At 43.8% G+C, this 27,405-nt stretch overlaps 2 protein-coding genes and 2 non-coding genes across 5 annotated transcripts in view; 3 read left to right on the top strand and 1 right to left on the bottom strand.

The window, feature by feature from the left end:
• The window catches only part of TSR1 (TSR1 ribosome maturation factor), a 14,398-nt gene extending 4,910 nt beyond the window's left edge, over window positions 1-9,488 (top strand). The window contains exons 9-15 of the mRNA XM_012448327.3: window positions 959-1,121; window positions 1,746-1,856; window positions 2,573-2,705; window positions 6,255-6,371; window positions 7,313-7,453; window positions 7,564-7,638; window positions 7,768-9,488. Of these exons, the coding sequence (XP_012303750.2) occupies window positions 959-1,121; window positions 1,746-1,856; window positions 2,573-2,705; window positions 6,255-6,371; window positions 7,313-7,453; window positions 7,564-7,638; window positions 7,768-7,946 (919 nt within the window). The 3' untranslated portion in view covers window positions 7,947-9,488. The remainder of the gene's footprint in view (window positions 1-958; window positions 1,122-1,745; window positions 1,857-2,572; window positions 2,706-6,254; window positions 6,372-7,312; window positions 7,454-7,563; window positions 7,639-7,767) is intronic.
• On the top strand, window positions 1,999-2,093 carry LOC135275783 (small nucleolar RNA SNORD91 family). Its single transcript, XR_010343367.1, has one exon. It is a non-coding gene; the product is annotated as a small nucleolar RNA SNORD91 family (small nucleolar RNA).
• Window positions 2,834-2,926, top strand: LOC135275785 (small nucleolar RNA SNORD91 family). Its single transcript, XR_010343368.1, has one exon. It is a non-coding gene; the product is annotated as a small nucleolar RNA SNORD91 family (small nucleolar RNA).
• On the bottom strand, window positions 5,452-27,405 carry SRR (serine racemase). 2 transcript variants are annotated; one of them, XM_012448329.3, is made up of 8 exons: window positions 27,355-27,405; window positions 16,220-16,391; window positions 12,864-12,990; window positions 12,247-12,350; window positions 10,155-10,274; window positions 9,945-10,019; window positions 8,809-9,018; window positions 5,452-8,497 (listed from the first exon to the last, which is right to left on the bottom strand). In XM_012448329.3, exons 2-8 carry the CDS (start codon window positions 16,385-16,387, stop codon window positions 8,282-8,284), a joined length of 1,020 nt encoding a protein of 339 aa, XP_012303752.1. In that variant the 5' UTR covers window positions 16,388-16,391; window positions 27,355-27,405; the 3' UTR covers window positions 5,452-8,281. The 2 variants fall into 2 exon arrangements, with proteins under 2 accessions (XP_012303752.1, XP_012303751.1); XM_012448328.3 differs by lacking the exon at window positions 27,355-27,405 and adding an exon at window positions 21,756-24,678.

The raw sequence follows: 27,405 nt of genomic DNA, 5'->3' as shown, positions 1-27,405 counted from the left end.
TGGGAAGGCAAGACATACATACATACAGGAAATGGTAATATATAATCAAGTTCTAGACTGTGGTACAGACTGCTATTACAGGACTTTAATGAAGGAGAAATACTAACGTTAATTAGCAAATACATCTTCCCTAAGGAGCCAATACTCAATTGAAGTATATAACGTTTGGAGATTTTAGGGGGTTTGGGTAGAATAGCAGAAGTAGAAGAGTGAAGATGTAGATGATTATATCTGTTCTGGAGGTGAGTGACTAAAGCCAGTGAATTAATTTTGGATATTAAGGAGATAAGGTATGTATTAAGCCATTCTCGCATTGCTATAAAGAAGTACCAGAGACTGCGTAATTTATAAAGAAAAGAGATTTAATTGGCTTATGGTTCTGCAGGCTGTACAGGAAGCATGGTGCTGGCATCCGTTCAGCTTCTGGGGCAGGCTGAAGAAACTTACAATCATGGCAGAAGGCAGAGGGGGAGCAAGTCATGTCACATGGCCGGAGCATGAACAAGAGAGCGAGGCAGGAGGTGCTAACACTTCTAAACAACCAGATCTCATGAGAACTCACCAACGGGGATGGTGCTAAGCCATTCAGGAGAAAAACCTCTCCCATAATCCAGTCACCTCCCACCAGGCTCCACCTCCAACATTGGAGGTTATATTTCAATATGAGATTTGGGCAGGGACACACATCTGAACTATACCAGGTCATTACCAAACACCTTTTTTGTCAGGAGCCACTATAAATACTTTGTCTTTTGTCAGTGGGAAGCTTGGGTTTGGTTCTGATATAACTTGTTACAAGTTGTTTCGGAGTGTGGTCTTGGTTTAAGCTGTTAGTTTATTTTGAGAGATAGTGTTGGAGTTCTTTTCAGCTAGATCCTTAGCCATTTTAGCAGTGACCTTAGTCTATATAGCACCATATAAATCTGACTTAATTTCTCTAAAATCTTCAATATTCTAGATTTCAGAAATACAGAGGCCTCAAGAGCTTCCGGACATCTCCATGGGATCCTAAGGAAAACCTTCCTCAAGATTATGCTCGGATATTTCAGTTTCAGAACTTTACTAATAGCAGGAAAAGCATCTTTAAGGAGATTGAAGAAAAAGAGGTTGAAGGAGCTGAGGTATCTGCCCTCCTTGTCCATCTTGTATGTTGCTTTCATTTGTCAGCATGTTCCCTACTTTACTCCTTCTCTTGGCATGGAAATATGCTGCATTGGGGGATTAGGGGAGCCCCTGAGTCATCGACAAGAATGATACTGGAAACAGGCCAGGTGCGGTGGCTCACACCTGTAATCCCAACACTTTGGGAGGCCAAGGTGGGTGGGCCACCTGAGGTCAGGAGTTCAAGAGCAGCCTGGCCAACATGGAGAAACCTCATCTCTACTAAAAATACAAAATTAGCCGGGTGTCGGTGGCGCATGCCTGTAATCCCAGCCACTTGGGAGGCTGAGGCAGGAGAATTGCTTGAACCCAGGAGGCGGAGGTTGCAGTGAACAGAGATCATGCCATTGCACTCCTGCCTGGGCGACAGTGAGACTCCATCTCCAAAAAAAAAAAACATACTGGGAACAAAGAGGTCTCTGCCACGTTAAATGACAAAGTGTAATCTGGGTAGTGAAGCCATCTTAAGGGTGGGGTTGGCTTTAAAAAGGTCATCTGAAAGACTCACCAGATTTGGAGAAAGCTTCCCATTATTAGGATTTTGAGGGGTAACTCCATGACTGTTTTCTGCTTTCTTATGGCAGGTTGGCTGGTATGTCACAATTCATGTCTCTGAAGTTCCTGTCTCAGTGATGGAGCACTTCAGGCAAGGAGCACCCTTGATTGCGTTTTCTTTACTGCCTCATGAACAGAAGGTAAATGAGTGTCTTGTGGGAAAATGGGGAATTATGAAACTTTCCAGCTGCTTCTGGTAGTCTAAAATTCTGTTTTTGTGACTAACATTCTGCTCATAGAGATGCAAAAAGTCTGCCTTTCTGATTAGGAATTGGAGAATAATAGAGAAGTCACTGATGGTTTTATTCATACTGTCTGAACCTGTCTGAAGCATCTCAGTGATGCAATCTCTGTGTGGTTCTGAGACTTCTCCAAGTATGTTTTTCAGACCAGATTTAGAACAAGGGTGGCAGCCTTAAACAAAGGTTTATGCCAAGGTGCAGAGATCTTTTCTCTTGGTGGCCAACAGTTGTATATATTATAGTTCTTTGATTGCTCTTGGTAAGGGTTCAGGAAGAAGGGGCTTGAGTGAGTGTGGTTTTGAGATTGTGGTGAGTGTCTTGAAGGCCACTGATTTTTGTGGCAGATGTTGAGCTCTTTTTCTGCTAGATGCAGAAAGGTAAGCTAGCATTGAAGGGTGCATGAAAGCTCTGATGAGCCTATGTTTGGCTTAAATGCCAGTCATTGGTGGAGGTAAACGATGAATCTGTGTTCCAGAATCTATACTCCACCCATTAATTAGCATTGTCAGTTCTTAGAATGAATCTGAATCTGCTAGTTTGGTTTGCCTTCTTTCAGGTTAGGCAATTGTATTCTTAGACTATGAAGATTTTTGTTTTTCTTACTTGGTTCTCAGATGTCAGTATTGAATATGGTGGTGAGGCGTGACCCTGGCAACACTGAACCTGTGAAAGCCAAGGAAGAACTCATATTCCATTGCGGATTCAGGCGCTTCCGAGCCTCGCCTTTATTTTCTCAGCACACTGCAGGTTAGTGGTGGGGAACCTGGGTTCTTGTCCATCTTGTCTTTTGGGAAACTGACTTGGGGTGGAGGGGTGCAGAAGAGTCAGTTTCAAAATCTTGTATCTCTGGGTTAGAGGTATTCTCAATACTCTGGCTTAAGAGCCAATGATGTTTTTACTCAAAATGTCTGAACCTGTCTGAAGCATCCTAGTGATGCAACCTGTGTCGTACTGAGGCTTTTTTGCCATGAATATTTGTTCCAGAGTAGGTTTTGAGTAGAAGTTGGCAGCTTTGCCGGGCGTGGTGGCTCACGCCTGTAATCCCAGCACTTTAGGAGGCCGAGGCGGGTGGATCACGAGGTCAAGAGATTGAGACCATCCTGGTCAACATGGTGAAACCCCATCTCTACTAAAAATACAAAAAATTAGCTGGGCGTGGTGGCGTGTGCCTGTAATCCCAGCTACTCAGGAGGCTGAGGCAGGAGAATTGCCTGAACCCAGGAGGCGGAGGTTGCGGTGAGCCGAGATCGCGCCATTGCACTCCAGCCTGGGTAACGAGCGAAACTCCGTCTCAAAAAAAAGAAGTTGGCAGCTTTATAAAAAGGGCATTAGGCTGGGTGCAGTGACTCACACCTATAATGCCAAAACTGGCATTAGAATGGGTGAATTAAAGACAAAAAAAAAAAGCCAAGATTTAATCATCCTCTTATTGTTTCAAAATAGTTCTGATTTTTTTTTTAAGGATGAAATAACTATTTTCATATTTTAGACAACTGGGAAAATAATAATGTAAAAATAAAATTACCTTATATCAGAAAATTCATTATTATTTCATACATTTTCACCTAGATCTCTCTTTTTTTTTTTTTTAACACAATTGGGATTGTAACTAAATATGATGTTAAACATTGCATTTATCACTTAATTGATTTTGATCAATTTTCCATAAGATAATTAATGAGACTTTTTTTTTTGAGATGCCCTGTCACCCAGGCTAGAGTACACTGGTGCGATCTCAGCTCACTTTAACCTCCGCCTCCTGGGTTCAAGCGATTCTCCTGCCTCAGCCTCCCAAGTAGCTGGGATTACAGGTGCACACCACCACACCCGGCTAAATGAGACTTTTAATGCTTTATTGTCATTTGGATATATTCTGGTGTATGTGATGTACTGATATTTATTTGACTGTATACGTGTGAGCACTTAGGCTATTTCTTCTTTTTTTTGAGACTGAGTCTTCTGTTGCCCAAGCTGGAGTACAGTGGCATGATCTTGGCTCACTGCAACCTCCACCTCCCAGGTTAAAGTGATTCTTCTGCCTCAGCCTCCTGAGTAGCTGGGACTGTAGGCGCAAGCCACCCTGCACCTGGCTAATTTTTGTGTTTTTAGTAGAGATGGGGTTTCCCCATATTGGCCAGACTGGTCTCGAACTCCTGACCTCGTGATCTGCCTGCATTGGCCTCCTGAATCGCTGGGATTACAGGCGTGAGCCACTGCGCCTGGCCTCACTTAGGCTGTTTCTAATATTTTGCCCTGAATTATATCTGTATGCATAAAACGTTGTTTACTTCTTTGCTTATTTTGTAAAGGCAGATCCTTAGAACTGGAACTAAATCAAAGTCTCAATTCCAGAGACTGAGGCAGGAGGATCGCTTGAGGTCAGGTGCGAGACTCTTGTCTCGACATTTTTTTTTTTTTTTTTTTTTTGAGACAGAGTCCTGCTCTGTCACCCTGGCTGGAGTGTGGTAGCATGATCTCAGCTCACTGCAGCCTCCACCTCTCGGGTTCAAGTGATTCTGGTGCTTCAGCCTCCGGAGTAGCTTGGACCACCAGCATGTGCCACCATGCCCAACTAATTTTTGTATTTTTAGTAGAGATGGGGTTTCTCCATGTTGGCCAGGGTGGTCTCAAACTCTTGACCTCAGGTGATCCACATGCCTTGGGCTTCCAAAGTGTTGGTATTTACAGGCATGAGCCACCATGTCTGGCCTCTACAAAAAAATTTTTTTTTTTTTTTTTTTTTTTTGATACAGAGTTTTGCTCGTTGCCCAGGCCAAGTGCAGTGGTGTAATCTCGGCTCACTGCAATCTCCACCTCCCAGGTTCAAGCAATTCTCCTGCCTCAGCCTCCCAAGTAGCTGGCAAGCTGGGATTATAGGCATGTGCCACCATGGCCAGCTAATTTTGTATTATTAGTAGAGATGGGATTTCACCATGTTGGCCAGGCTGGTCTTGAACTCCCGACCTCAGGTGATCCACCCACCTCAGCCTCCCAAAGTGCTGGGATTACCGGTGTGAGCCACCATGCCAATCAAAATTTATTTTAAAAAATTAGCCAGGTGTGGTGGCATGTGCTTTGTAGTCCCAGCTACTTGGGAGGCTGGGGCAAGAGGACTGCCTGAGCCAATGAGCCCAGGAGTTTGAGGCTGCAGTGAGCTATGTTCACATCACTGCACAACAGCCTAGATAACAGAGTGAGACTGTCTCTCAAAAAAATTTAAAAGGGTGTGATAAAGTGTGGAAACTTCTGTGTCTTGTGTGCTAAGGGCAGTGTGGGTGAAGGAATGGAGCTGGGTGTGGCTCATAGTTGGGTAAAGCAGAGGTAGGGCTTCTGAGAAATTGAAAGACTACCGGACAAGTGTTGTGGCAAAAATGACTGTACTCCTATACATTAGGAGCAGGAAGATGTGTTGCCCACTAACTTGGGGGCTTCTGAACATTATCCAGTTCACTTACTCTCAGCCATTGAAGGAGGAATATGAAGGCAGTATTAATGTTGTTTTGGATAATTTTTATTCTCACCAATTATGCAGTCTAAATGAGATTAATTTTTCTTTCCCTTCAAATACTGTATTTTCCTCTAATTTTAGTATTTTAAAAAGGGGGTGAGGGTTACATTGAAGGTGGAACACCAAATACAGTCTAAGCTCCAAGATTCTGCCTTCAGATAAAAAAGTTACTGATTGGGCACCTGTAATTCCAGCTACTCGGAAGGCTGAGGCAGGAGAATTGCTTGAACCCAGGAGGCACTCCAGCCTGGGCAACAAGAGTGAGACACTGTCTCAAAAAAAAAAAAAAAAAAAGTTACTGATTTCAGCCGGTCACGGTGGCTCATGCCTGCAATCTTAGCACTTTGAGAGGCCGAGGCAGGCAGATCACGAGGTCAGGAGTTTGAGACCAGCCTGGCCAATATGGTGAAACCCCATCTCCACTACAAATACAAAAATTAGCTGGGTGGGGTGTGGTGATGGGCGCCTGTAATCCTAGCTACTCGGGAGGCTGAGGAAGGAGAATTGCTTAACCCAGAAGGTGGAGGTTGCAGTGAGCTGAGATCAAGCCATCCAGCCTGGGTGACAGAGCAAGACTCCAACTCAAAAAAAAAAAAGTTATCTGATAGGACTAGATTTTCGTTTTTTAGGTGTATTGAGGCAGGGAAAATGTTTGAGAACTGGTAGATTAGAGAAGTAGAAGCTGCCATAGGTTTAAGAGTTGCACGAACACAGCTTTTCACAGGCCTCTATATTACCACTGGTTTCTCAAAATGATTTTGGTTTTTGTTTTTTAACCCTTATGGCAGCGGACAAACATAAATTTCAGAGATTCCTGACTGCTGACATGGCCCTGGTGGTGACAGTATATGCACCAATCACTTTTCCTCCCGCATCTGTGCTGCTTTTCAAGCAGAAAAGCAATGGTAAGTTGAGCCACAAGGTGAACAGACCTGCAGGTCCTTAATAGGATTAACACTCTTTTCTCTTCTGTATTGAGATTTGGGAACCAAATGGTATGGAGAAGGTAATGATGGTTTTCAAAATACAGTAAGTCTTCACTTAACACTGTTAGTAGAACAATGAAAACTGCAACTTTTTTTTGAGATGGAGTTTCACTCTTGTCGCTCAGGCTGGAGTGCAATGGCATGATCTCCACTCACTGCATCCTTTACCTCCTGGGTTCAATTGATTCTTCTGCCTCAGCCTCCTGAGTAGCTGAGATTACAGGCACATGCCACCACACCTGGCTAATTTTTTATATTTTTAGTAGAGACGGGGGTTTTACCACGTTGGCCAGGCTGGTCTTGAACTCCTGACCTCAGGTGATCCACCTGCCTCTGCCTCCCAAAGTGCTGGGATTACAGGTGTGTGCCACTGCAGCCAGACCAAAACTGCAACTTTTAAGTGAAACAATGTATAGCCAGTCCTCAAATAACTGCCATTTGGTCAACATCTTTTCATTGTAACAATTGATGAGGAAAAAAATGGTTTTGTTACACATCATTTCTCTTAACATGCAAGTTTTCAAGAACCTATTGACAAGATTAATTGTCGACTTAACAGTTTACCAATCTTAGTGTCACAGTGGGCTAGGGCAGGGATGACAAACCAGGTTTTATCTTGCTTACAAACCTTAGCTGATTGGTAGAGGCTGCTCAGAATGTATTTAGGATAGGTTCCAGGGACAGGCTTAGCAGGAATGAAATGGAGTGGTTTTTGCTGTGATTCCACAAAGGGCAGCCTCATCAACACTACTTTACGGTTTCTCTCAAGAAAATACTGCATGGGTCTTTAAGTGGATTGGGACAATATGAAGACTTTGGCCTGTAATTTCCTAACTAGCTTCTTTGCTTTTGTCCCTTAGGAATGCACAGCCTCATTGCTACGGGCCATCTTATGTCAGTGGATCCAGACAGAATGGTCATCAAGAGAGTTGTTCTGAGTGGTCATCCTTTCAAAATTTTTACTAAGATGGCAGTAGTACGTTACATGTTCTTCAATAGCGGTAAGTATGAAGGAGGAGGATGGGATCTGATTGCCTTTGTGGTATGAAAGTTGGGTTTACATTTTGTGGGGCAATGTTTCATCTTGGTCTTCTGTGTGTTTGATTCTAAGAGGATGTGCTGTGGTTTAAACCGGTGGAACTGAGAACGAAGTGGGGCCGTAGAGGACATATCAAGGAGCCTTTAGGTAAGGAAACATGGGATTCGGGACCATGTCTAGATTTCTGCAGTGTTACTAATTGACTATTGGGTTGGAAGTCATTGCTTTAAAATTTTCTACTTTTAATTTGACCAACTTGTTCTGTTTTCTTTCTAGGTACCCATGGCCACATGAAATGCAGCTTTGATGGGAAGCTAAAATCTCAAGACACAGTACTGATGAACCTCTATAAACGAGTTTTCCCCAAATGGACTTATGATCCATATGTACCAGAACCAGTACCCTGGGTGAAAAGTGAGATTTCTTCAACAGTGCCTCAAGGAGGAATGGAGTAACAGATTCAAAGAGATTTTGTCTTACTGGTGCCCATCAGCACTCCAGGGATGGGAGGCACAAGTAGTGATGGGGCAAAGTTTATTTTCTGTGTCAGCCTGTCAGTCCACTGCCCCATTTTGCAAGACTTTTTTTGGCCTTGACAAAATGTCTCAGTTAAGTATGGAAGTTTTTCTACTACTTAGTCCAAAAAACTATATTAAATCTTACTGAAATACCCATTCTCCATTAATAATCTGATAACTAAGAGGGTAAGATGAAAAGTTGACAATGACTATGGAACAAAATGTCCTCAGTTTCTAAAGACACTGACTCTCACCATTTCCTTTTTTGTAAATTAAACAGAAACAGATTGATAAGAAGCTGGCCTTTCAGCCTGCTTCACCCAAGTTACAGAGGTTAAGTCTACATTTCCACCACTGAGCACAATACAAATGTTCTTTACTTCTGGGGAAACAGTTTGAAAATGTTGAGACAGCACAGCAGCCACTCCAACACCAGCTGTAGGTTCAATGAGTAGTTTCATCCTCTCCCACACCAGCTGAGTTGCGCGCTGTTGATACGGGAGTAGGAATTAGTCAAAAGGGAGTCTAGTTGGTTTACTTAAAAAAGTCAGATGAGAATATATATATATGTCCAGTTTGAATTTTCTTATCACTATATATACATGCTTGCCAAGACTTTGCTTTCATTCCAACTCTGCTTCTGTCAAGAGGGTTGTCATTCATACGTCTAGGGTCCTTTCCCCTGTCATGAAGTTGCCTAGTCAAGTTGCTCCGGGTCAGCTGCTACTCATAACAAAAGGTGGCTCTGCCTAAGAAGTTACACCATGCTTTGTTATTTCTTTTCCTGTTGGAGCCTTACCTTAATTTCATCCTCTGTGACAGTGAAGACATCATCCACAAGGTCCCTGATAATAGGCCAGGTGTTCCAGCCGATGCTGGATTTGACACCATCTGCTATGGTTTCTGGAGGATAAAGATTGGGCATCAGTTCCCCTTTCAGTTTGGACTGGTAGCAGTCATCTGCATTCAAGGGTTCAGCAGCATAAACCTTCACACTAGGTTTCAGAGCCTGGGAATAAGAATATTAAGACATCTTACAACAAACCACAACATTGTCTGCATGTCTAAAAGAAAATAGGGGCCGGGTGCAGTGGCTCATACCTGTAATCTCAGCACTTTGGGAGCCTGAGGCAGGTGGATCACTTGAGGTCAGGAGTTTGAGACCAGCCTGGCCAACATGGTGAAACGCAGTCTCAACTAAAAATAAAAGAATTATCTGGGTGTGGTGGCGGGCGCCTATAATCCCAGCTACTTGGAAAGCTGAGATAGGAGAATCGCTTGAACTTGGGAGGCAGAGGTTGCAGTGAGCTGAGATCATGCCACTGCACTCCAACTTGGGCAACAGAGCAAGACTATCTCAAAAAAAAAAATAGGCAGAATAAGTAATACACTTCTGCCCACGTAAGAGCCTTTCCTTTGACGGATGTAATGAAAATATCTTCAAGCACTTTATAAATAAACTATCTGTCTGATACTAGCCTTCTGTTGCCTGGATCACATCTGATTCTCCTGGTAACTTGAGAAAAGGGTACCCCTCTGATATGGATAGTAGTTTGGTGATGTAGAATTCAGGGAAAAGACTATGATAGTGTCACTCATGGTAACTGCTTTTGTGCTGTAAAACTGTCGTGGATTAAGAAGAGAGTTGGCTGGGTGCAGTGGTTCACACCCATAATCCTAGCACTTTGGGAGGATTACTTGAGCCCAGGAGTTGAAGACCAACCTTGTCAACATAGCAAGACCCCATCTCTTAAAAAATAAAAATATTAAAAATAATAGAGTAGGGAGGCAGAGAAGGGCCTTCATCTTAAGTGCTAAAGGAATAACAAGAAGGAATGGTAATGTGTGTGGAATGTTGACCACATGTATACAAAACATTTATGATGTAAAATAAATCCTCTGCTTGAAGCAGGGACTCCTCCAGAAGCTGCTCACCTTAATTGTAATTGCTATTCCAGCAACCATTCCTCCTCCACCTACAGGTACCACCAGTGCATCCACCAAAGGAACCTTTAGTGAAAAGAATATAAACTGTCAATAGGCCTATTAGGAAGCAGTTTTATATTTAATGTGTACACATAAAATAACTGAATATAGCCCAATAGCTTTACCAGTAGCTAAGCAGGAAGAACTCGGCTATTTTACCTGGTTCAGCACTTCCAGGGCAATTGTCCCTTGTCCAGCTATCACTGCAGGCTCCTGGTTTGGATGTACCATGATGCCTTCTGTTTGCTCTGTAACTCTTTGTGCAACATTTTCTCTGGACTGAAAGTACATCATTAATTTAGCTTACTTGATTTGCATTTAATAGAGTCCCCAACAAGTTCCATTTGGTCATTCAAAATTTTATTGACCATCCTACTTTTTTCAGATTTTGTTCAGGCACTAGAGATACGTTAAAATATTCCTGCCCTCAAGGGGGTTGTATTCTTAATATGGTGGAGATGAGTGAAGTAAATATATGGTATATCTAAGTGCTATGGAATAAAATAAAGGAATTTATTTCATATAGGGTAGCCAGGAAAAGCCTCTAGTAAAGTGACATTTTAAGAGATCTGAACAAGTGCTGTGGATATCTAGAATATTTCAGGGAGGGGTTAACAGTACAAAGATTACAAAGTAGGAGTGCTTGGCCTTTCTGAGGAAAAGCTAAAAGGCTAGTATGGCTGGCAGAGAGTGGACAAGAGAAATAATAGAAGTTGAGGTCAAGGCTGGGCGTGGTGGCTCATGCTTATAATCCCAGCACTCTGGGAGGCCAGGGTGGGTGGCTCACTTTGGGTCAGGAGTTCAAGACCAGCCTGGCCAACACAGCGAAACCCAGTCTCTACTAAAAATAAAGAAATTAGCCAGGCGTGGTGGCATGTGCCTGTAATCCCAGCTACACTGGTGGCTGAGGCATGAGAATCTCTTGAACTCAAGAGATAGAGGCTGCAGTGAACTCAGATCCAACTACTGTACTCCAGCCTGGGCCGGACAGAGCAAGACCTTGTCTCAAATAAATAAAAGATGAGGTAAAAAAGTTAGGAATGTTTGAGTTCATCCAGGGCTTAGATGATTGCAAGAACTCTGGTTTCCACTGGGTATGAGATGGGAAACGATTACAGAATTTTGACTTGAAAAGAGACAAGTTCTGACTTTATTTAATGGAGAGCTCTGGTTGCTCAGAAAAGCCTGTAGTGGGGCAAGGGTGGATGCAGAGAGACCAGTTAGGCTACCGAATCTAGATGAGAATTGATGCTGGTTTGAATCGGGGTGGCAATGGTAGACACAGAAGTAGTTGGGTTATGGAAATATGTTGAAAGCAGGATTGAGATTTGAATGTGGGGTGTGAGAGGGTTATCAAAGATGACTCCTGGCTGTGTGCAGTGGGTCATGCCTGTGATCCCAGCATTTTGAGAGGCCAAGGTGGGAGGATCGCTTGAGCCCAGGAGTTTGAGACCAGCCTGGGCAACAATGAGACACTATCTACAAAAAATAAAGGAATTAGTTAGGTGTGGTGGCATGCACCTATAGTCCTAGCTACTCAAGAGGCTGAGACAGGAAGATCCCACAACATAGGAAGACCTTATCTCTAACAAAAAAAGAAAAAGAAAAAATTCAGAAAAAAAACAATAAAAGTTGCTACGATGAGGAAGACTGGAAAAGAAGGAATATAGGGAAGTAAGATCAGGAGTTTGATTTTAGATGTAATTTTAGATGAAGTGGGGTCAGGGACAGTCACTCACGCCTGTAATCCCAGCACTTTGGGAGACCGAGGCAGGCGGATCACGAGGTCAACAGATTGAGACCATCCTGGCCAACATGGTGAAACCCTGTCTCTACTAAAAACACAAAAATTAGCCGTGCATGGCAGGCACCTGTAGTCCCAGCTACTCAGGAGGCTGAGGCAGGAGAATCCCTTGAACCTGGGAGGCGAAGGTTGCAGTGAGCTGAGATGGCTGCCACTGCACTCCAGCCTGGTGACAGCGAGACTCCATCTCAAAAAAAAAGACATCAGGTGGGAAAGTTAGTTAGCTGTTGGATATAAAAGTCTGGTGTTCGGAGTTGATAGACCATAGGTAATCACTTAAGCAGTGAGACTGATGAGATCATCTGAGTGTAGGTGGAGAAAAGGTTGAGCATGCTAACAGAAGTGAAGAGGAAACAACACAGGAGACTGAGGAGCAGCCGGTAAGGCAGAAAGAGCAGCTGGTCAAATGAAACCTATTGAGGTGGTACCAAACACCGCTCTCCTTACCTCATCACTAGGTTCACAGTATACAATTGACGCTCCATAGGCTTGTATTGCCAGCTTTTTACAATCTGGAGCTGTCTGGGGCACCACAATATAAGCAGGAATCCCTGGGAGGGGAAAACATGTTTGGTTACTACAAGTCAGGAGAATTTAGAAGAGAAACTTCAGTTTGGCCAGGTGTGGTGGCTCATGTCTATAATCCTGGGACTTTGGGAGGTCGAGGTAGGTGGACTGCATGAACCCAGGAGTTCCAGACCAGCCTGGGCAACACGGTGAATTTATTATTTTGTATTTGTAAAATAGAAAAATTAGACAGGTGTGGTGGTGTGCACCTGTAGTCCCAGCTACTCAGGAGGCTGAGGCAGGAGAATTGCTTGAACCCAGAAGGTGGAGGTTGCAGTGAGCTGAGATCACGCCACCGCACTCCAGCCTGGGCAACAGAGCAAGACTCTATCTTAAAAAAAAAAAAAAAAAAGAAACTTACATTCATAACAGCTTGCAGTCAGATAGAGATTTCTTTGGAAAGTTACTTCCCAGAGCTATCATCACTCTCCCTGAAATTAAGGGTACTTTTCCACTTCTTTCTGATGATCTACCCAGTACCTTGAGAGATCAAGTACCTTCCAATTTGGCAGCGTAGGTGAGAGCCTGGCCATGGTTTCCACTGCTGTGAGTAACAACAGCTTTGGGCTTCCCTTCTAAAGCATCAGGAACCAAGCTTCTGATGGCATTAAGAGCACCACGAATCTGAAAAAGAGGGATGGTGAATTCACGTTTGATTAAAACATTTTTTTGAAAAGCAAGGAGCTTTTCTAGATTTTCTGTCTTTAACATGCACATCCAATGTCACTAAATCTTATCAATTTACCTCCTAAATATCTCATGTGCACCTTTATTTATTTATTTATTTATTTATTTATTTTTTGAGATGGAGTTTCGCTCTTGTTACCCAGGCTGGAGTGCAATGGCGCGATCTCGGCTCACCGCAACCTCCGCCAACTGGGTTCAAGCAATTCTCCTGCCTCAGCCTCCTGAGTAGCTGGGATTACAGGCACGCGCCACCATGCCCAGCTCATTTTTTGTATTTTTAGTAGAGACAGGGTTTCACCATGTTGACCAGGATGGTTTCGATCTCTTGACCTCATGATCCACCCGCCTCGGCCTCCCAAAGTGCTGGGATCACAGGCGTGAGCCACCACGCCCAGCCCACCTTTATTTTTATTGAGACGGAGTCTCTGTCACCCAGGCTGGAGTGCAGTGGTGCGATTTCTGCTCACTGCAACCTCCACCTGCTCACTGCGACCTCCACCTACCCACCCCAGTCTGGATTCAAGTGATTCTCTTGCCTCAGCCTGCAGAACAGCTGGGATTATAGGCATCTGCCACCATGCCTGGCTTATTTATTTATTTATTATTGAGATGGAGTCTTGCTGTATTGCCCACGCTGGAGTACAATGGTGCAATCATGGCTCACTGCAACCTACATCTTCCAGATTCAAGCAATTCTCCTGCCTCAGCCTCCCAAGTAGCTGGAATCACAGGTGCCCACCACCATGCTCAGCTCATTTTATATTTTTAGTAGAGTTGGTTTCACCATGTTGATCAGTCTGGTCTTGAACTCCTGACCTCAGGTGATCCACCTGCCTTAGGCTCCCAAAGTGCTGGGATTACAGGCGTGATCATTTTTGTATTTTTAGTAGAGATGGGGTTTCACCATGCTGGCTAGGCTGGTCTCAAACTCCTGATCTCAGGTCATCCACCTGCCTCGGCCTCCCAAAGTGCTGGGATTACAGGGCCTTTTTTTTTTTTTTTAAATAAAAGTTCTCAGTTACCGGGTGGGGTAAAAGGTAGATTCTTGAAATCCTAAAGCTACCAGAATACCTGCGAGGCACAGTGCTAAATGCAACTTTTCAGACTTCTACCTGAAAGGATCTTAAAGCTCAACTAATGGTGAGAAAATTCTGATAACAAGTTAACACATAGAAGTCTATCTTGATGCACTATAAAGGTACTGACATTTTGTAGAAAAAGATCTTATATGAGGATTTAGCTACGTTTAGATCTTTTATTTTTTATTTTTTTGAGACAGATTTCACTCTGTCACTCAGGCTGGAGTGCAGGGGAGTCATCTTGGCCCACTGCAACCTCCACTTCCTGGGTTTAAGTGATTCTCCTGCCTCAGCCTCTTGAGTAGCTGGGATTACAGACATGCACCACCATGCCCAGCTAATTTTTGTATTTTTAGTAGAGACATGGTTTTGCCATGTTGTCCAGGCTGGTCACGAACTCCTGGACTCAAGTGAACCTCCTCTTTGGCCTTGCAAAGTGCTGGGATTATAGGCATGAGACACTGTGCCCTGATTGGTTATGCAAAAACTTTTTTTTTTTTTTTTTTTTTTGAGACAGTCTTGTCTTGCTTTGTTGCCCAGGCTGGAGTGCGGTGGCATGATCTCAGCTCACTGCAACCTCTGCCTCCCAAATAGCTGGGACTACAGGTGCGCACCAACACACTGAGCTAATTTTTTTTTGTATTTTAGGAGAGATGAGGTTGTACCATGTTGTCCAGGCTGGTCTCAAACTCCTGAGCTTCAGACAATCTGCACAGCCCAGCGTCCCAAAGTGCTAGGACTATAGGCATAAACTACTGCGCCAGGCCTTTTTTTCATTTTTTAATTTTTGAGACAAGGTCTTGCTGTTGCCCCGCCAGAGGTGTGAGCTCACTGTGGCCTCAACCTCCCAGGCTCAGTGCAATCCTCCCACCTCAGCCTCCAGAGCAGCTGGGACTACAGGTGCATACCACCACACCAGGCTAATTTATATATATATTTGTACTTTTTGTAGAGAGGGTCTTGTCATGTTGCTCAGGCTTAGTTTTTTTTTGAGACAGAGTCTCCCTGTGTCACCCAGGCTGGAGTGCAGTGGAGTGATCTCAGCTTACTGCAAACTCCGCCTCTAGGGTTCATACAATTCTCCTGCTTCAGCCTCCCAAGTAGCTGGAACTATAGGTGCCCACCACCACACCTGGCTAATTTTTGTATTTTTAGTAGAGACGGGGTTTCACTATGTTAGCCAGGCTGGTCTTGACCTCCTGACCTCGTGACCCGCCTGCCTCGGCCTCCAAAGTGCTGGGATTACAGGTGTGCGCCACTGCGCCCAGCCAGGCTTAGATCTTTTATAGTCATAATGTATCCATGTGTAGCAAGCTGATGCAGTGAATGCTTAAACTTGGGTTATATACACTTTCCAGTTTGCCTGCAACAGTTCAGTTTAGACATTTCAAGTTGCTTCTTTCAGTCTCAAACATGTCCTAGTTTGGATAATAAATGATGTCTTAGTTTGGACAGTAAGTTATAGCATATATAATACAGTCATGCTTTGCTTAAGGATGGGGATATGTTCTGAGAAATGCATGATTTGGAATTTCATCATTGTACATGCATCATAGGGTGTACTTATACAAACCCAGCTGTTACAGCCTATTGCTCCTAGGCTACAAACCCTGTATAGCATGTTACCATACTGAATAACTGTAGGCAGTTATAACACAATAAGAAGTATTTGTATATCTGAACTCAGAAATACACAGTACAAGTGTGGTATTGTAGCCTTATGGGACCAGAGACCACCATCATATAGGTGGTCTGTCATCGACTGAACTGTTATGTGACACATGACTGTATTTTATGTATATATTATATATAGACACACATATACATGTTACATATAAAGATTACTTGGATACTAAGTTATATATATGATCCTAATTACAAGGATTTTATGATTGTGTGAAAGTGGCTATCAACACTATTATGATGCTAGGGAAAACAAGGACTTGAAAGGAAAATTTCTATAACCTTTTTTTGAACTGTATAAAGGCGTTAATTTTCTTCTGCCTGTCTCACTGGGTGGTCAGGAGAATCAAACTGATATGTAAAGGGGTTTGAAAACATGATACACTGAGAAAAAGGATTGTTACCTTAAAAGATCCTGTTTTCTGGAAGAGTTCACATTTGAAGAAAAGATTGCGCCCTGTTACTTGATTCAAAAGGGAGCTTGTTAGCACTGGTGTGAGGTGGATAGAATTTCGAATGTTGATATGAGCCTTTTCAACATCAGCAAAGGAGATGCAGTACTGAGCACACATGGTTCTGAAACCCAGAAATAAGAAAGGGGTCAAAGCAAAGTCTAAGACAATATGTTTATTGGAGAGATTTTGAAAATGCATAACACAGAATAGACCTGGGGTCTGTGGTGTTAAGTGGAAACTCTCCATTACTAGAGTGCCAGAATTTCTTTATAGAAGAGATTTGACTTGAAGCTGAATGAAGTTTTTCTGGTGAAGCTTTGAGGGAAGCAACTGATGGTGATTATGGAAGGCTAAAGCCCATGCCCCACCCATACCACCCATCTGGTCTCCACCTTTCTTTTAATCATTGTTGTGAAGCTACTTGAATGAATTGGATTCCATTTTTATATACATTTTTAATTTATAAATTTTAATATTTAATTTTTAATAAATTATTTGATAAAAAATTAGCTAGACTTTTCCATTTAAACAACTATATTCCTTTTCCATATTCCTTTTGCATTTCTTTCTTTCTTTTTTTTTTTTTAGATGGATTTTTGCTCCTGTTGCTCAGGCTGGAGTGCCAATGGCGAGATCTCAGCTCACTGCAACCTCCGCCTCCCAGGTTCAAGTGATTCTCCTGCCTCAGCCTCCTGAGTAGCTGGGATTATAGGCATGCACCAGCACGCCTGATCAATTTTGTATTTTTAGTAGAGACAGGGTTTCTCCATGTTGGTCAGGCTGGTCTCCCAACTCCCACCTCAGGTGATCCGCCCACCTTAGCCTCCCAAAGTGCTGGGGTTACAGGCATGAGCCACCACGACCAGCTCCTTCTGCATTTTCAGTATACATTGTATACATTAAATAACAGTTAAAGCAAACATTTTATTTATTCCTACATTTGGCTCAGTTTCTTGACAATTTTCACAATTATAATTATCTTTTTCTATTTTTTATTTTATTTTTATTTTATTTATTTATTTTTTAATTTTTTTTTTTTTTTCTTTTTAAAGGTGGGATTTCACCATATTGGTCAGGCTGGTCTCGAACTCCTGACCTCAGGTGATCTGCCCACTTCAGCCTCCCAAAGTGCTGGGATTGCAGGCGTGAGCCACCGTGCCCAGCACAATTATAATTTTCAATAACTACATTAACCTTCCACTTTCCACTGTGTTTATTGTAGCAGTTAAATATGAAGTTTCTCTATTTTTCCTTATTACAAAAGAATCTACGTTCGTTAGAAAACCAAGTCAATAGCCAGGTGCAGTGACCCAAGCCTGTAATCCCAGCACTTTAGGAGGCCATGGTGGGCAGGTCATGAGGACAAGAGATGAGACCATCCTGGCCAACACAGTGAAACCCTGTCTCTACTAAAAATACAAAAATTAGCTGGGCGTGGTGATGCGCACCTGTAGTCCCAGCTACTTGGGAGGCTGAGGCAGGCGAATTGCTTGAACCCAGGAGGCAGAGGTTGCAGTGAGCCGAGATCTTGCAACTACACTCCAGCCTGGTGACAGAGCGAGACTCTATCTCAAAAACAAAGAAGTTAATCTGAAAATACAGAGACACAAAACGAACACAAAAATAGCCACTAAACCTTTCTACCTAAAGACAATTATTATCTAGTGGTTTACCTTTCCAGGCCCAAATACATATGCAGACAAAACTTTTTGATAGGCTTGGTAACTTGTTTTTGTCAGAACAATAATATGAGTATCAATTAATCTTATCAATAAGTACTTTTTTTTAAGACGGAGTCCCGCTCTGTTACTCAGGCTGGAGTGCAGTGGCATGATAGTGGCTCATTACAACCTCTGCCTCCCAGGTTCAAGCAATTCTCTGCCTCAGCCTTCCAAGTTGCTGGGATTATAGGCGCATACCACCACGCCTGGCTAATTTTTGCATTTTTTTTAATAGAGACGGGGTTTTACTATCTTGGCCAGGCTGATCTTGAACTCCTGACCTCATGATCCACTGGCTTCAGCCTCTTAAAGTGCTGGGATTACAGTCATGAGCCACCGCGCCCAGCCAATAAGTACATTTATACAACTTTGTTTGAGAGTTTTGCTCTGTCACCCAGGCTGGAGTCCAGTGGCACGATCGAGGCTCACTGCAACCTCTGCCTCCTGGGGTTCACACAATTCTCCTGACTCAGCCTCCCGAGTTGCTAGGATTACAGATGCCTGCCACCACACCCACCTAATTTTTATATTTTTAGTAGAGGTGGGGTTTCACCATGTTAACCAGGCAGGTCTTGAACTCCCGACCTTAGGTGATCCACCTGCCTTGGCCTCCCAAAGTGCTGGTATTACAGGTGTGAGCCACTACTCCCAACCCACTTATCCAACTTTTAAAATGACTTAGTAGTACTTCTTTTACATAAATATGATAATTTAGCTGGGTGCAGTGACACATGCTAGTAGTCCCAGCTACTTGGGAGGCTAAGGCAGGAGGCTTGCTTGAGCCCAGGAGTGCATTATGATCATGCCTATGAATAGCCACTATACTGTGGCCTGGGAAACGTAAGCAAGACGCTGTCTCTTAAAAAAGAAAATAATCTTAATTTTAATTTTACATAACTCAAATGAACATTTGGATTTCCTGTTGTTGTTGGCTATAATAATGATGTAATGGATAGCCTTGTTGCAAGGTTTTTGTGTACTTTTGTGAGTCCTTAGGGTAGATTCCACCAAATGGTATATTGTATCAAAAGGCGTGCACACTGCTAAGACATTTGATAACCACCGCCAAACGGATCTCCAGCAGGGTCCTATCTGACATCAATTTGCATTCCCTATGGCAGTTTCAATGGAATGCCTATGTTCTTCATCCTTGCTGTATCATTTTTATGTCAATTTAATTATGTCTGGTCGTTTTAATTGACATTAATTACTAGTGATTGAACATTTTTTTCTGAGATAAGGTCTCACTCTGTTGTTCAGGCTGGCATACAGTGGCTCAATTGCGGCTCACTGCAGCCTCAAACTCTTGGGCTCAAGTGATTTTCCCACCTCAGCCTCCCAAGTAGCTGGGACTATGAGTGTGCACCACCATACCTGGCTACTTTTTAAAAATTTTATTTTAGTAGAGAGGACATCTTGCTGTGTTGTCCAGGGTGGTCTCAAACCCCTAAACTCAAATGATCCTCCTGTCTCGGCCCCCCAAACTGCTGAGATTACAAGTGTGAGCCACCACACCCGGCCTTCTTAATCTTTACACACCATTTGCTGATGGAATCATTTTCCTCTGAAATGCTATATTTATCAAAAATTAAATTTCTATGAATGCTTGGGCTATTGTATTTTGTTTCATTGGCCAGACTGCCAATTCTTTTTCCTTTTCTTTTCTTTTTTTTTTTTTTTTTTGAGATGGAGTCTCATTCTGTCACCCAGACTGGAGTGCAATGGTACAATCTTGGCTCACTGCAACCTCCGCCACCTGGGTTCAAGCGATTCTCCTGCCTCAGCCTCCTGAGTAGCTGGGATTACAGTCACGTGCCACCATACCCCGCTAACTTTTGTATTTTTCTTTTAGTAGAGACAGGGTTTCACCATCTTCGCCAGGCTGGTCTTGACCTCCTGACCTTGTGATCCATCCACCTCAGCTTCCCAAAGTGCCGGGATTACAGGTGTGAGCCACTGCGCCTGGCCTCCTTTTCCTATTGCACACTATATTAATAAATTCTCCCTTGATTACTCTTTCTAAAATTCATTGGCTTTTTTCACACATCAGTTCTTCCAAGTGAACTTTAGAATTCCTTTATCAAAGTTGCCAGAAATTCCACTGTAAAGATGTATAAATGAATTGGGGCATTATTTATTTATCAAGACAGGGTCTCACTCTGTCATCCAGGCTGGAGTGCATTGGCATGATCTCAGCTTACTGCAACCTCTGCCTCCCAGGCTCAAGCAATCCTCTCACCTCAGCCTCCCAAGTAGCTGGGACCACAGGTGCATCGTGCCACCATGCCTGGCTAATTTCTGTATTTTTTGTAGAGAGAAGGTTTTGCCATGTTGTCCAGGCTGGTCTGGACCTCCTGAGCTCAAGTGATCCACCTGCCTCAGCCTCCCGAAGTGCTGGGATTATAGGCATGAGCCGCCATGCCAGGCCTGAAGACTCAATATTTTTTTTAATGTCAAATATGCCCCCTTGGCTGGGCACGGTGGCAGGAGGATTACTAAAACTCAGGAGTTCAAGGCTGCAGTGAGTTATGATCATACCACTGAGAGAGCAAGACTCTGTCTCTCAAAAACTGTTGCCTGGGTGTGGTGGCTCATGCCTGTAATCCCAGCACTTTTGGAGGCCAAAGCAAGTGGATCACTTGAGGTCAGGAGTTTCAGACCAGACTGACTAACATGGTGAAATCCCATCTCCATTAAAAAAAAGCAAAAATTGCTGGGCGCCGTGGCTCACGCCTGTAATCCCAGCACTTTAGGTGGCTGAGGTGGGTGGATTGCTTGAGCTCAGGAGTTCAAGACCAGCCTGGCCAATATGGTAAAACCCTGTCTCTACTAAAAATACAAAAATTAGCCGGGTGTGGTGGCACATATTTGTAGTTCCAGCTACTTGAGAAGCTGAGGCAGGAGGATCACTTGAACCTGGGAGGCAGAGGTTGCAGTGAGCCGAGATTGTGCCACTGCACTGCAGCCTGGGTGACAGATCAAGACTCCATCTCAAAAAAAAAACAAAAAGCTGGAAATGGTGGCATGCACCTGTAGTCCCAGCTACTTGGGAGACTGAGGCAGAAAAATCACTTGAACCTGGGAGGCGAAGGTTGCAATGAGCCATGATTGTGCCACTGCACTCCAGCCTGGGTGACAGAGTGAGACTCTGTCTCAAAAAAAAATTTTTAAAGCCCCCAAAAAACCATGCCAGGCCTGAAGACTCAATATTTTTACGAATAAATGTCAATTAAGCCCCCTTGGCAGGGTGCAGTGACTCACACTTATAATACCAGCACTTTAGGTGGCTGAGACAGGCAGATTGCTTCAACTCATGAGTTCAAGACCAGCCTGGGCAACATGGTGAAACCCTGTCTCTACCAAACATAAAAAAATTAGCCGTGTGTGGTGGCAGGCACCTGTAGTGATAGTTCTATGGTAAACGGTATGGTGCTTCCTCAAAAATTGAACACAGGATCATCCTATGAGCTAGCAATTTCATTCCTAGAGGTAGACCCTGTCTCTCAACAATAACAAAAAACTGCAGAAAACAAAAAACCCACTATCAAAAACAAGATATATTTTGGAGGTTGTAAATAGTCCTTAGTTGCAAGAGAGAGAACTTCAATCTGAACTACCTTAGAAGGCAGAAGATGAAGGTGTTGAGATTTAGTAGCTCATGGAATCCATGAAGAGTTGACAAACCATGGTAAGGGCAGGAATATGGAGCATCAGAAACAACTGGAACAGGGATTTCAGAGCTTCCCAGGCTCTTAGTCTCTCACCTCAGCATGTCGGCTTCTGTTTCACTGCAGACTGGTTGGTTCTATGTGGAACAGTGGCACATGGCTGCTGACAGCTTGTATGTTTTACATTTTATGGTTTCCACACTGGAGGGTAATTTTCTTTCTCAGTTTCAGTTCAAAAAATTCTGGGTAAGGACTCTGGCCCATGTTGGCCCAGGACCAGTGGCCAGGGTATGAGGTCATTTAAGACAACAGTATGCAGCAGTCAGAAGTATTTACATAAATATGAAAAAGAAACAGAATGAGATCAACACAATATCAATTAGGTACATTTAAAAGACATACATACATAAAACAACACTATATATTATTCAAAGATACATGTATATTCAAAGACATATAGCTAACACATGAGACTGACTACCTAAGGAGGGAGGGAAGGAACATGAGTGGGAACTGGAATGAAGAGAAAAAAGATAAAATGAGAAATGCCTTGTTAATGACAGTGTGAATAAACGAGCATGACTGGCTCAATTAGCTGCACCTGAGGGGAAAATAGCAAAATAAAGGAGTGATGGAGGAAACAAAACAAAGAAAAAGTACTTCTGAGTGGGAATAAGGGGCATTTTCCAAGTGAAAATAAAGGGGAGAATGCTGGGGAGATGATTCCATACCTATTCATTATGGGAACAGAAGAGACATAACGTGATAGTGGATTGAATGGAGGATAGAGGTGTGAAGAATAACTCCTGGGCCAGGCATGGTGGCCCACACCTGTAATCCCAACACTTTGAAAGTCCAAGGTGGGAAGATTGGCAAAGGCAAGGAACTTGAGATCAGCCTGGGGAACACAGGGAGATCCTGCCTCTGCAACATTTTTTTTTTTTTTGAGATGGAGTTTCGCTCTTGTTGCCCAGGCTGGAGTGCAATGGTGTAATCTTGGCTCACTGCAACCTCTGCCTCCCGGGTTCAAGTGATTCTCCTGCCTTAGCCTCCCAAGTAGCTGGGATTACAGGCGTGCGCCACCACACCTGGCTAATTTTTTATATTTAGTAGAGATGGGATTTCACCATGTTGGTCAGGCTGGTCTCGAACTCCTGACCTCAGGTGATCCACCTGCCGCAGCCTCCCAAAGTGCTGGGATTACAGGTGTGAGCCACCATGCCTGGCCAAAAAATTTTTTTAAAAAGAATAACTCCTGGGTTTTGACTTAAATGGGGGTATGATTTGTTGAGATTTAAAACAGGCGAAGAAGTAAGTATTTGACAGGAAAATCAGATGTGATTAGTTAAGTCTGAATTGTTTATGAGACATCCAAGAGGATGTCCCTTTTATAAAAATTATTTTTTTGCCAGAAATGTGTATATATTAGTGTCTGTTTTATTTCTGAATGAACTCTTCAATTTATTTAAAGTACTTCTTTTTCCCTTAATTATTTCTGATTTTGTTTATTCTGCCATTTTCCTTTGTCTTCTATCTTTGTTGAATGCTTAGTTTACTAATTTTTACTTTAAAAAAATAATAAAAGCATATAAGGCTACTTATATACTTTTCCTCTGAGTACTGCTTTAAAAACATGGATTCCATTACACAATATGTTCATTATCTTAATTTCTAAATAATCCAAGATGTTAGTCTTTTTCTTTTTTGACCCATTAATTATTTAAAATCGGTGTTTTTGTTTTGTTTTTGAGACAGAGTCTCTGTTACCTAGGCTGGAGTGCAGTGTGGCACAATCTTGGCTCACTGCAGCCTCCACCTCCTGGGTTCAAGCAATTCTTCTGCCTCAGCCTCTGCAATAGCTGGGATTACAGGCACCTGTTACCATGCCCAGCTAGTTTTTCTATTTTTTTTTTTTTTTTTGAGATGGAGTCTCACTCTGTTGCCCAGGCTGGAGTGCAGTGGCACGATCTCGGCTCACTGCAACCTCTGCCTCCTGGGTTCAAGAGATTCTCTTGCCTCAGCCTCCTGAGTAGCTGGGACTAAGGGTGCATGCCACCATGCCCGGTGAATTTTTTGTATTTAGTAGAGACAGGGTTTCACCGTGTTAGCCAGGATAGTCTCTATCTCCTGACCTCGTCATCTGCCCGTCTTAGCCTCCCAAAGTGCTGGGATTACAGGTGTGAGCCACCTCGCCCGGCTTTAGTTTTTGTATCTTTAGTAGAGACGGGTTTCCCCCATGTTGGCCAGGCTGGTCTTGAACTCCTGACCTCAAGTGATCCACCTGCCTCAGTCTCCCAAAGTGCTGGGATTACAGGAGTGAGCCATCGGGCCTGGCCTAAAATTGGTGGTTTTATTTATTTATTTTATTTTTTCTTTATTTTCCTGCTTACTCTTTGAACATGCACACGGGAAAAATTGGTGTTTTTTTAAAAATCCCAAATTATTAGAATTTTTTTTTTTTTTTTGAGACAGAGTTTCGCTCTTGTTACCCAGGCTGGAGTGCAATGGTGCGATCTCGGCTCACCGCAACCTCCGCCTCCTGGGTTCAGGCAATTCTCCTGCCTCAGCCTCCTGAGTAGCTGGGATTACAGGCACGCGCCACCGTACCCAGCTAATTTTTTGTATTTTTAGTAGAGACGGAGTTGCACCATGTTGACCAGGATGGTCTCGATCTCTTGACCTTGTGATCCACCCGCCTCGGCCTCCCAAAGTGCTGGGATTACAGGCGTGAGCCACCGCGCCCGGCATAGAATTTTTTTGCTTAATTTGTGGCTATTCATTTCTAGTTTTATTAATTTGTGCTCACTAAATGTGACCTGTACAATTATTTTAGAAATTGAATTCAGGGCTGAGCACAGTGGCTCTTGCCTGTAATCCTAGCACTTTAGGAGGTTGAGGTGGTTGGATCACTTGAGGTCAGGAGTTCGAGATCAGTCTGGTCAATATGGTGAAACTCTGTCTCTACTAAAAATACAAAAAACTAGCTGGGCATGGTGGTGAGTGCCTGTAATCCCAGCTACTCGGGAGGCTGAGGCAGAGAATTGCTTGAACCTGGGAGGCGGAGGTTGCAGTGAGCCAAGATCCTGCCACTGCACTCCAGCCCGGGCAAGAAGAGCGAAACTCATCTAAAAAAAAACAACCCCAAAACCAAACAACTCAGCAGCTTTCATTTGTGATACAGGCCTAAATACGGTTGTCTTTCTTTTCATTTCTTTTTACCTAGTATTTAATGAATCCTTTAAATTTGAGAATTCAAAAAATTTCCACCAACTTAGTAAATTTTCTTCTACTATTTAATTATTGCTTCTCTGCAGTCAGCTCTATTATCCCCTTCTGGAACTCATATTTAATTATTAATTTTTTTTTTTTTGAGATGAAGTCTCACTCTGTCAACCAGGCTGGAGTGCAGTGGTGCAATCTCAGCTCACTGCGACCTCCACCTCCTGGGTCCAAGCAATTCTCCTGCCTAGGCCTCCCAAGTAGCTGGGACCACAGGCACGTGACACCACGCCCGGCTAATTTTTTAATTTATTTTTAGTAGAGGTGGGGTTTCACGGTGTTAGCCAGGATGATCTCAATCTCCTGACCTCGTGATCTGCCCGCCTTGGCCTCCCAAAGTGCTGGGATTACAGGCGTGAGCCACTGCGCCCGGCCCCTAATTATTAATTTTTTGAATCTATTCTCCATGTCTCCCATCTTTGTGTCTCAGTTTTTATCTATTACCTTTTCCCTCTGAGTTCTGGTAAATTTTCTTGAACTGATTTAACTTTTGGCATATCTAATCTGCAGTTCACTGACACTGCTGCATTAAATTGGCAGTGCCATTTGTCCTAAGAAAGTTTTCTTGTTTTCCATTATTTTTCCATCTTAAAAAAAAACATGCAATGACCTCTCAAATTTCAATGTGAAACAGATTATTTTTTAACACTTTTTCCTATTTCTCTCAAATCTGATGGCAAAGGTTTTCATTTGCTTTGACCACTCAAATTGTTCCTCTTCTGAACTGTTGAATCTTTTCACCCACATAATGACTTTCTCCTTATGCTTAACCTGGTGTCACGAAAAAGGAACTGAATGAGTTCTGTCAGAGTTTGCTGCAATCGTTTCAGCTTAGACTAAGGAATAATTGGTAACTATCCCGTGATGGGTGCGGTCTAAAGCCCTGTGGGGCTGTGGAGGAGCAACAGGTAGAGTCAGGCAGCCCTGGGGAAGGGAGTTTCATCTCTGCACAGCTCTCCCAACACATGTTCAAGTACCAATCTTCAGGTCTAGTTACATTTTAAAGATGGGAAATTAAAAAGTCAACCTGAGATACAGAGAAGTGATTTTTTTCAAGAATCTATAGTGACACAGAAACTCCCAAATCGACGTGTTTTTTTTTTGAGACGGAGTCTTGCTCTATCGCCAGGCTGGAGTGCAATGGCACAATCTCGGCTCACTGCAACCTCCGCCTCCTGGATTCAAGTGATTCTTCCGCCTCAGCCTCCCGAGTAGCTGGGACCACAGGCACGTGCCACCATGCCCGGCTATTTTTTGTATTTTTAGTAGAGACGGGGTTTCACCATGTTGGCCAGGATGGTCTCGATATCTTGACCTAGTGATCCCCCCGCTTCGGCCTCCCAAAGTGCTGGGATTACAGGCGTGAGCCACCGCGCTCGGCCGACTTTTTTTTTTGGCGGAGTCTCCCTGTGTTGCCCAGGCTAGAGTGCAGTGGTATGATGTCGGCTTACTGCAGCCTCCATCCGCTTCCCGGGTTCAAGTGATCCGCCCTTCTCAGCCTCCTCAGTCGCCGGAATTACAGGTTCCAACAAATCGACTTCTATACCTCCTGATGTACTTCCTTCCACACGATTCCAACTATATCGTATCTATTTTTTAACGGCCAGGGGGCGGGGCCGGGGGCGGTGGCTCACATCTGGAATCCCAGCACTTTGGGAGGCAGGCAGGCAGATCACAAGGTCAAGAGATAGAGACCGGCCTGGGTGAAATACTGTCTCTACTAAAAATACAAACAAGTTAGCTGGGCGTGCGGTGGTGCGCACCTGTAGTCCCAGCTACTTGGGAGGCTGAGGCAGGAGAATCGCTTGAAACCGGGAGGCCGAGGCTGCAGTGACCCCGAGATCACACCACTGCACTCCAGCCCAGGCGACAGAGTGAGGCTCTGTCTCTGGGGGAAAAAAAAAAAAAAAAAGCCCGGAGGTTTGGGGAGGTGGCTTGCTGTACTGAAAAAGGCTCTGGTAGGTTCTTATCCACGGCGTCACCCTGGGCAATTTACTTCCGTTCTCTGGGATTCAGTGTCCTAATCTTAAAAATGGGGATAGTAGAGAGGCTGAGGCGGGTTAATCGCTTGAACCCGGGAGGCGGAGGCTGCAGTGAGACGAGATCGCGCCACTGCACTCCAGCCTATGCGACAGAGCCAGACTCCGCCTCAAAAATAAAATAATAAAAAGAAATGGGAATAGTAATAACTACTCTTAGCACATCTTCAAGGTCCCAAGTAATGGCCCGCGGCGCTAGTCCCGGGCCTGTGGCGGGAGAGCCTGGCCTAAGGCGATCAGAGGAGCCCAGGCTGTGGGGTGTCTCTGTCAACTCGGGTCCCCAACTAGCACCAGTGTCCTCGGTGGCCAAGACAACAGCAATGGCAGCTACCGCCGCGAACGCCCGCCTGGCCTGGTACGACCACACCTCGTCTCACCTCGGCTCACTGGCGCCGCGCCTCCAGCTCCAGCCTCCGCGCGCCTCCCCG

Source organism: Aotus nancymaae, unplaced genomic scaffold (genome assembly GCF_030222135.1).
Source record: "Aotus nancymaae isolate 86718 unplaced genomic scaffold, 86718_ANA_hifiasm-v0.15.2.pri h1tg000018l, whole genome shotgun sequence".
Lineage (NCBI taxonomy): Eukaryota > Metazoa > Chordata > Mammalia > Primates > Aotidae > Aotus > Aotus nancymaae.
Note: the sequence above shows the minus strand (reverse complement) of the source record. Positions and strands in the feature narration are given on the sequence as shown.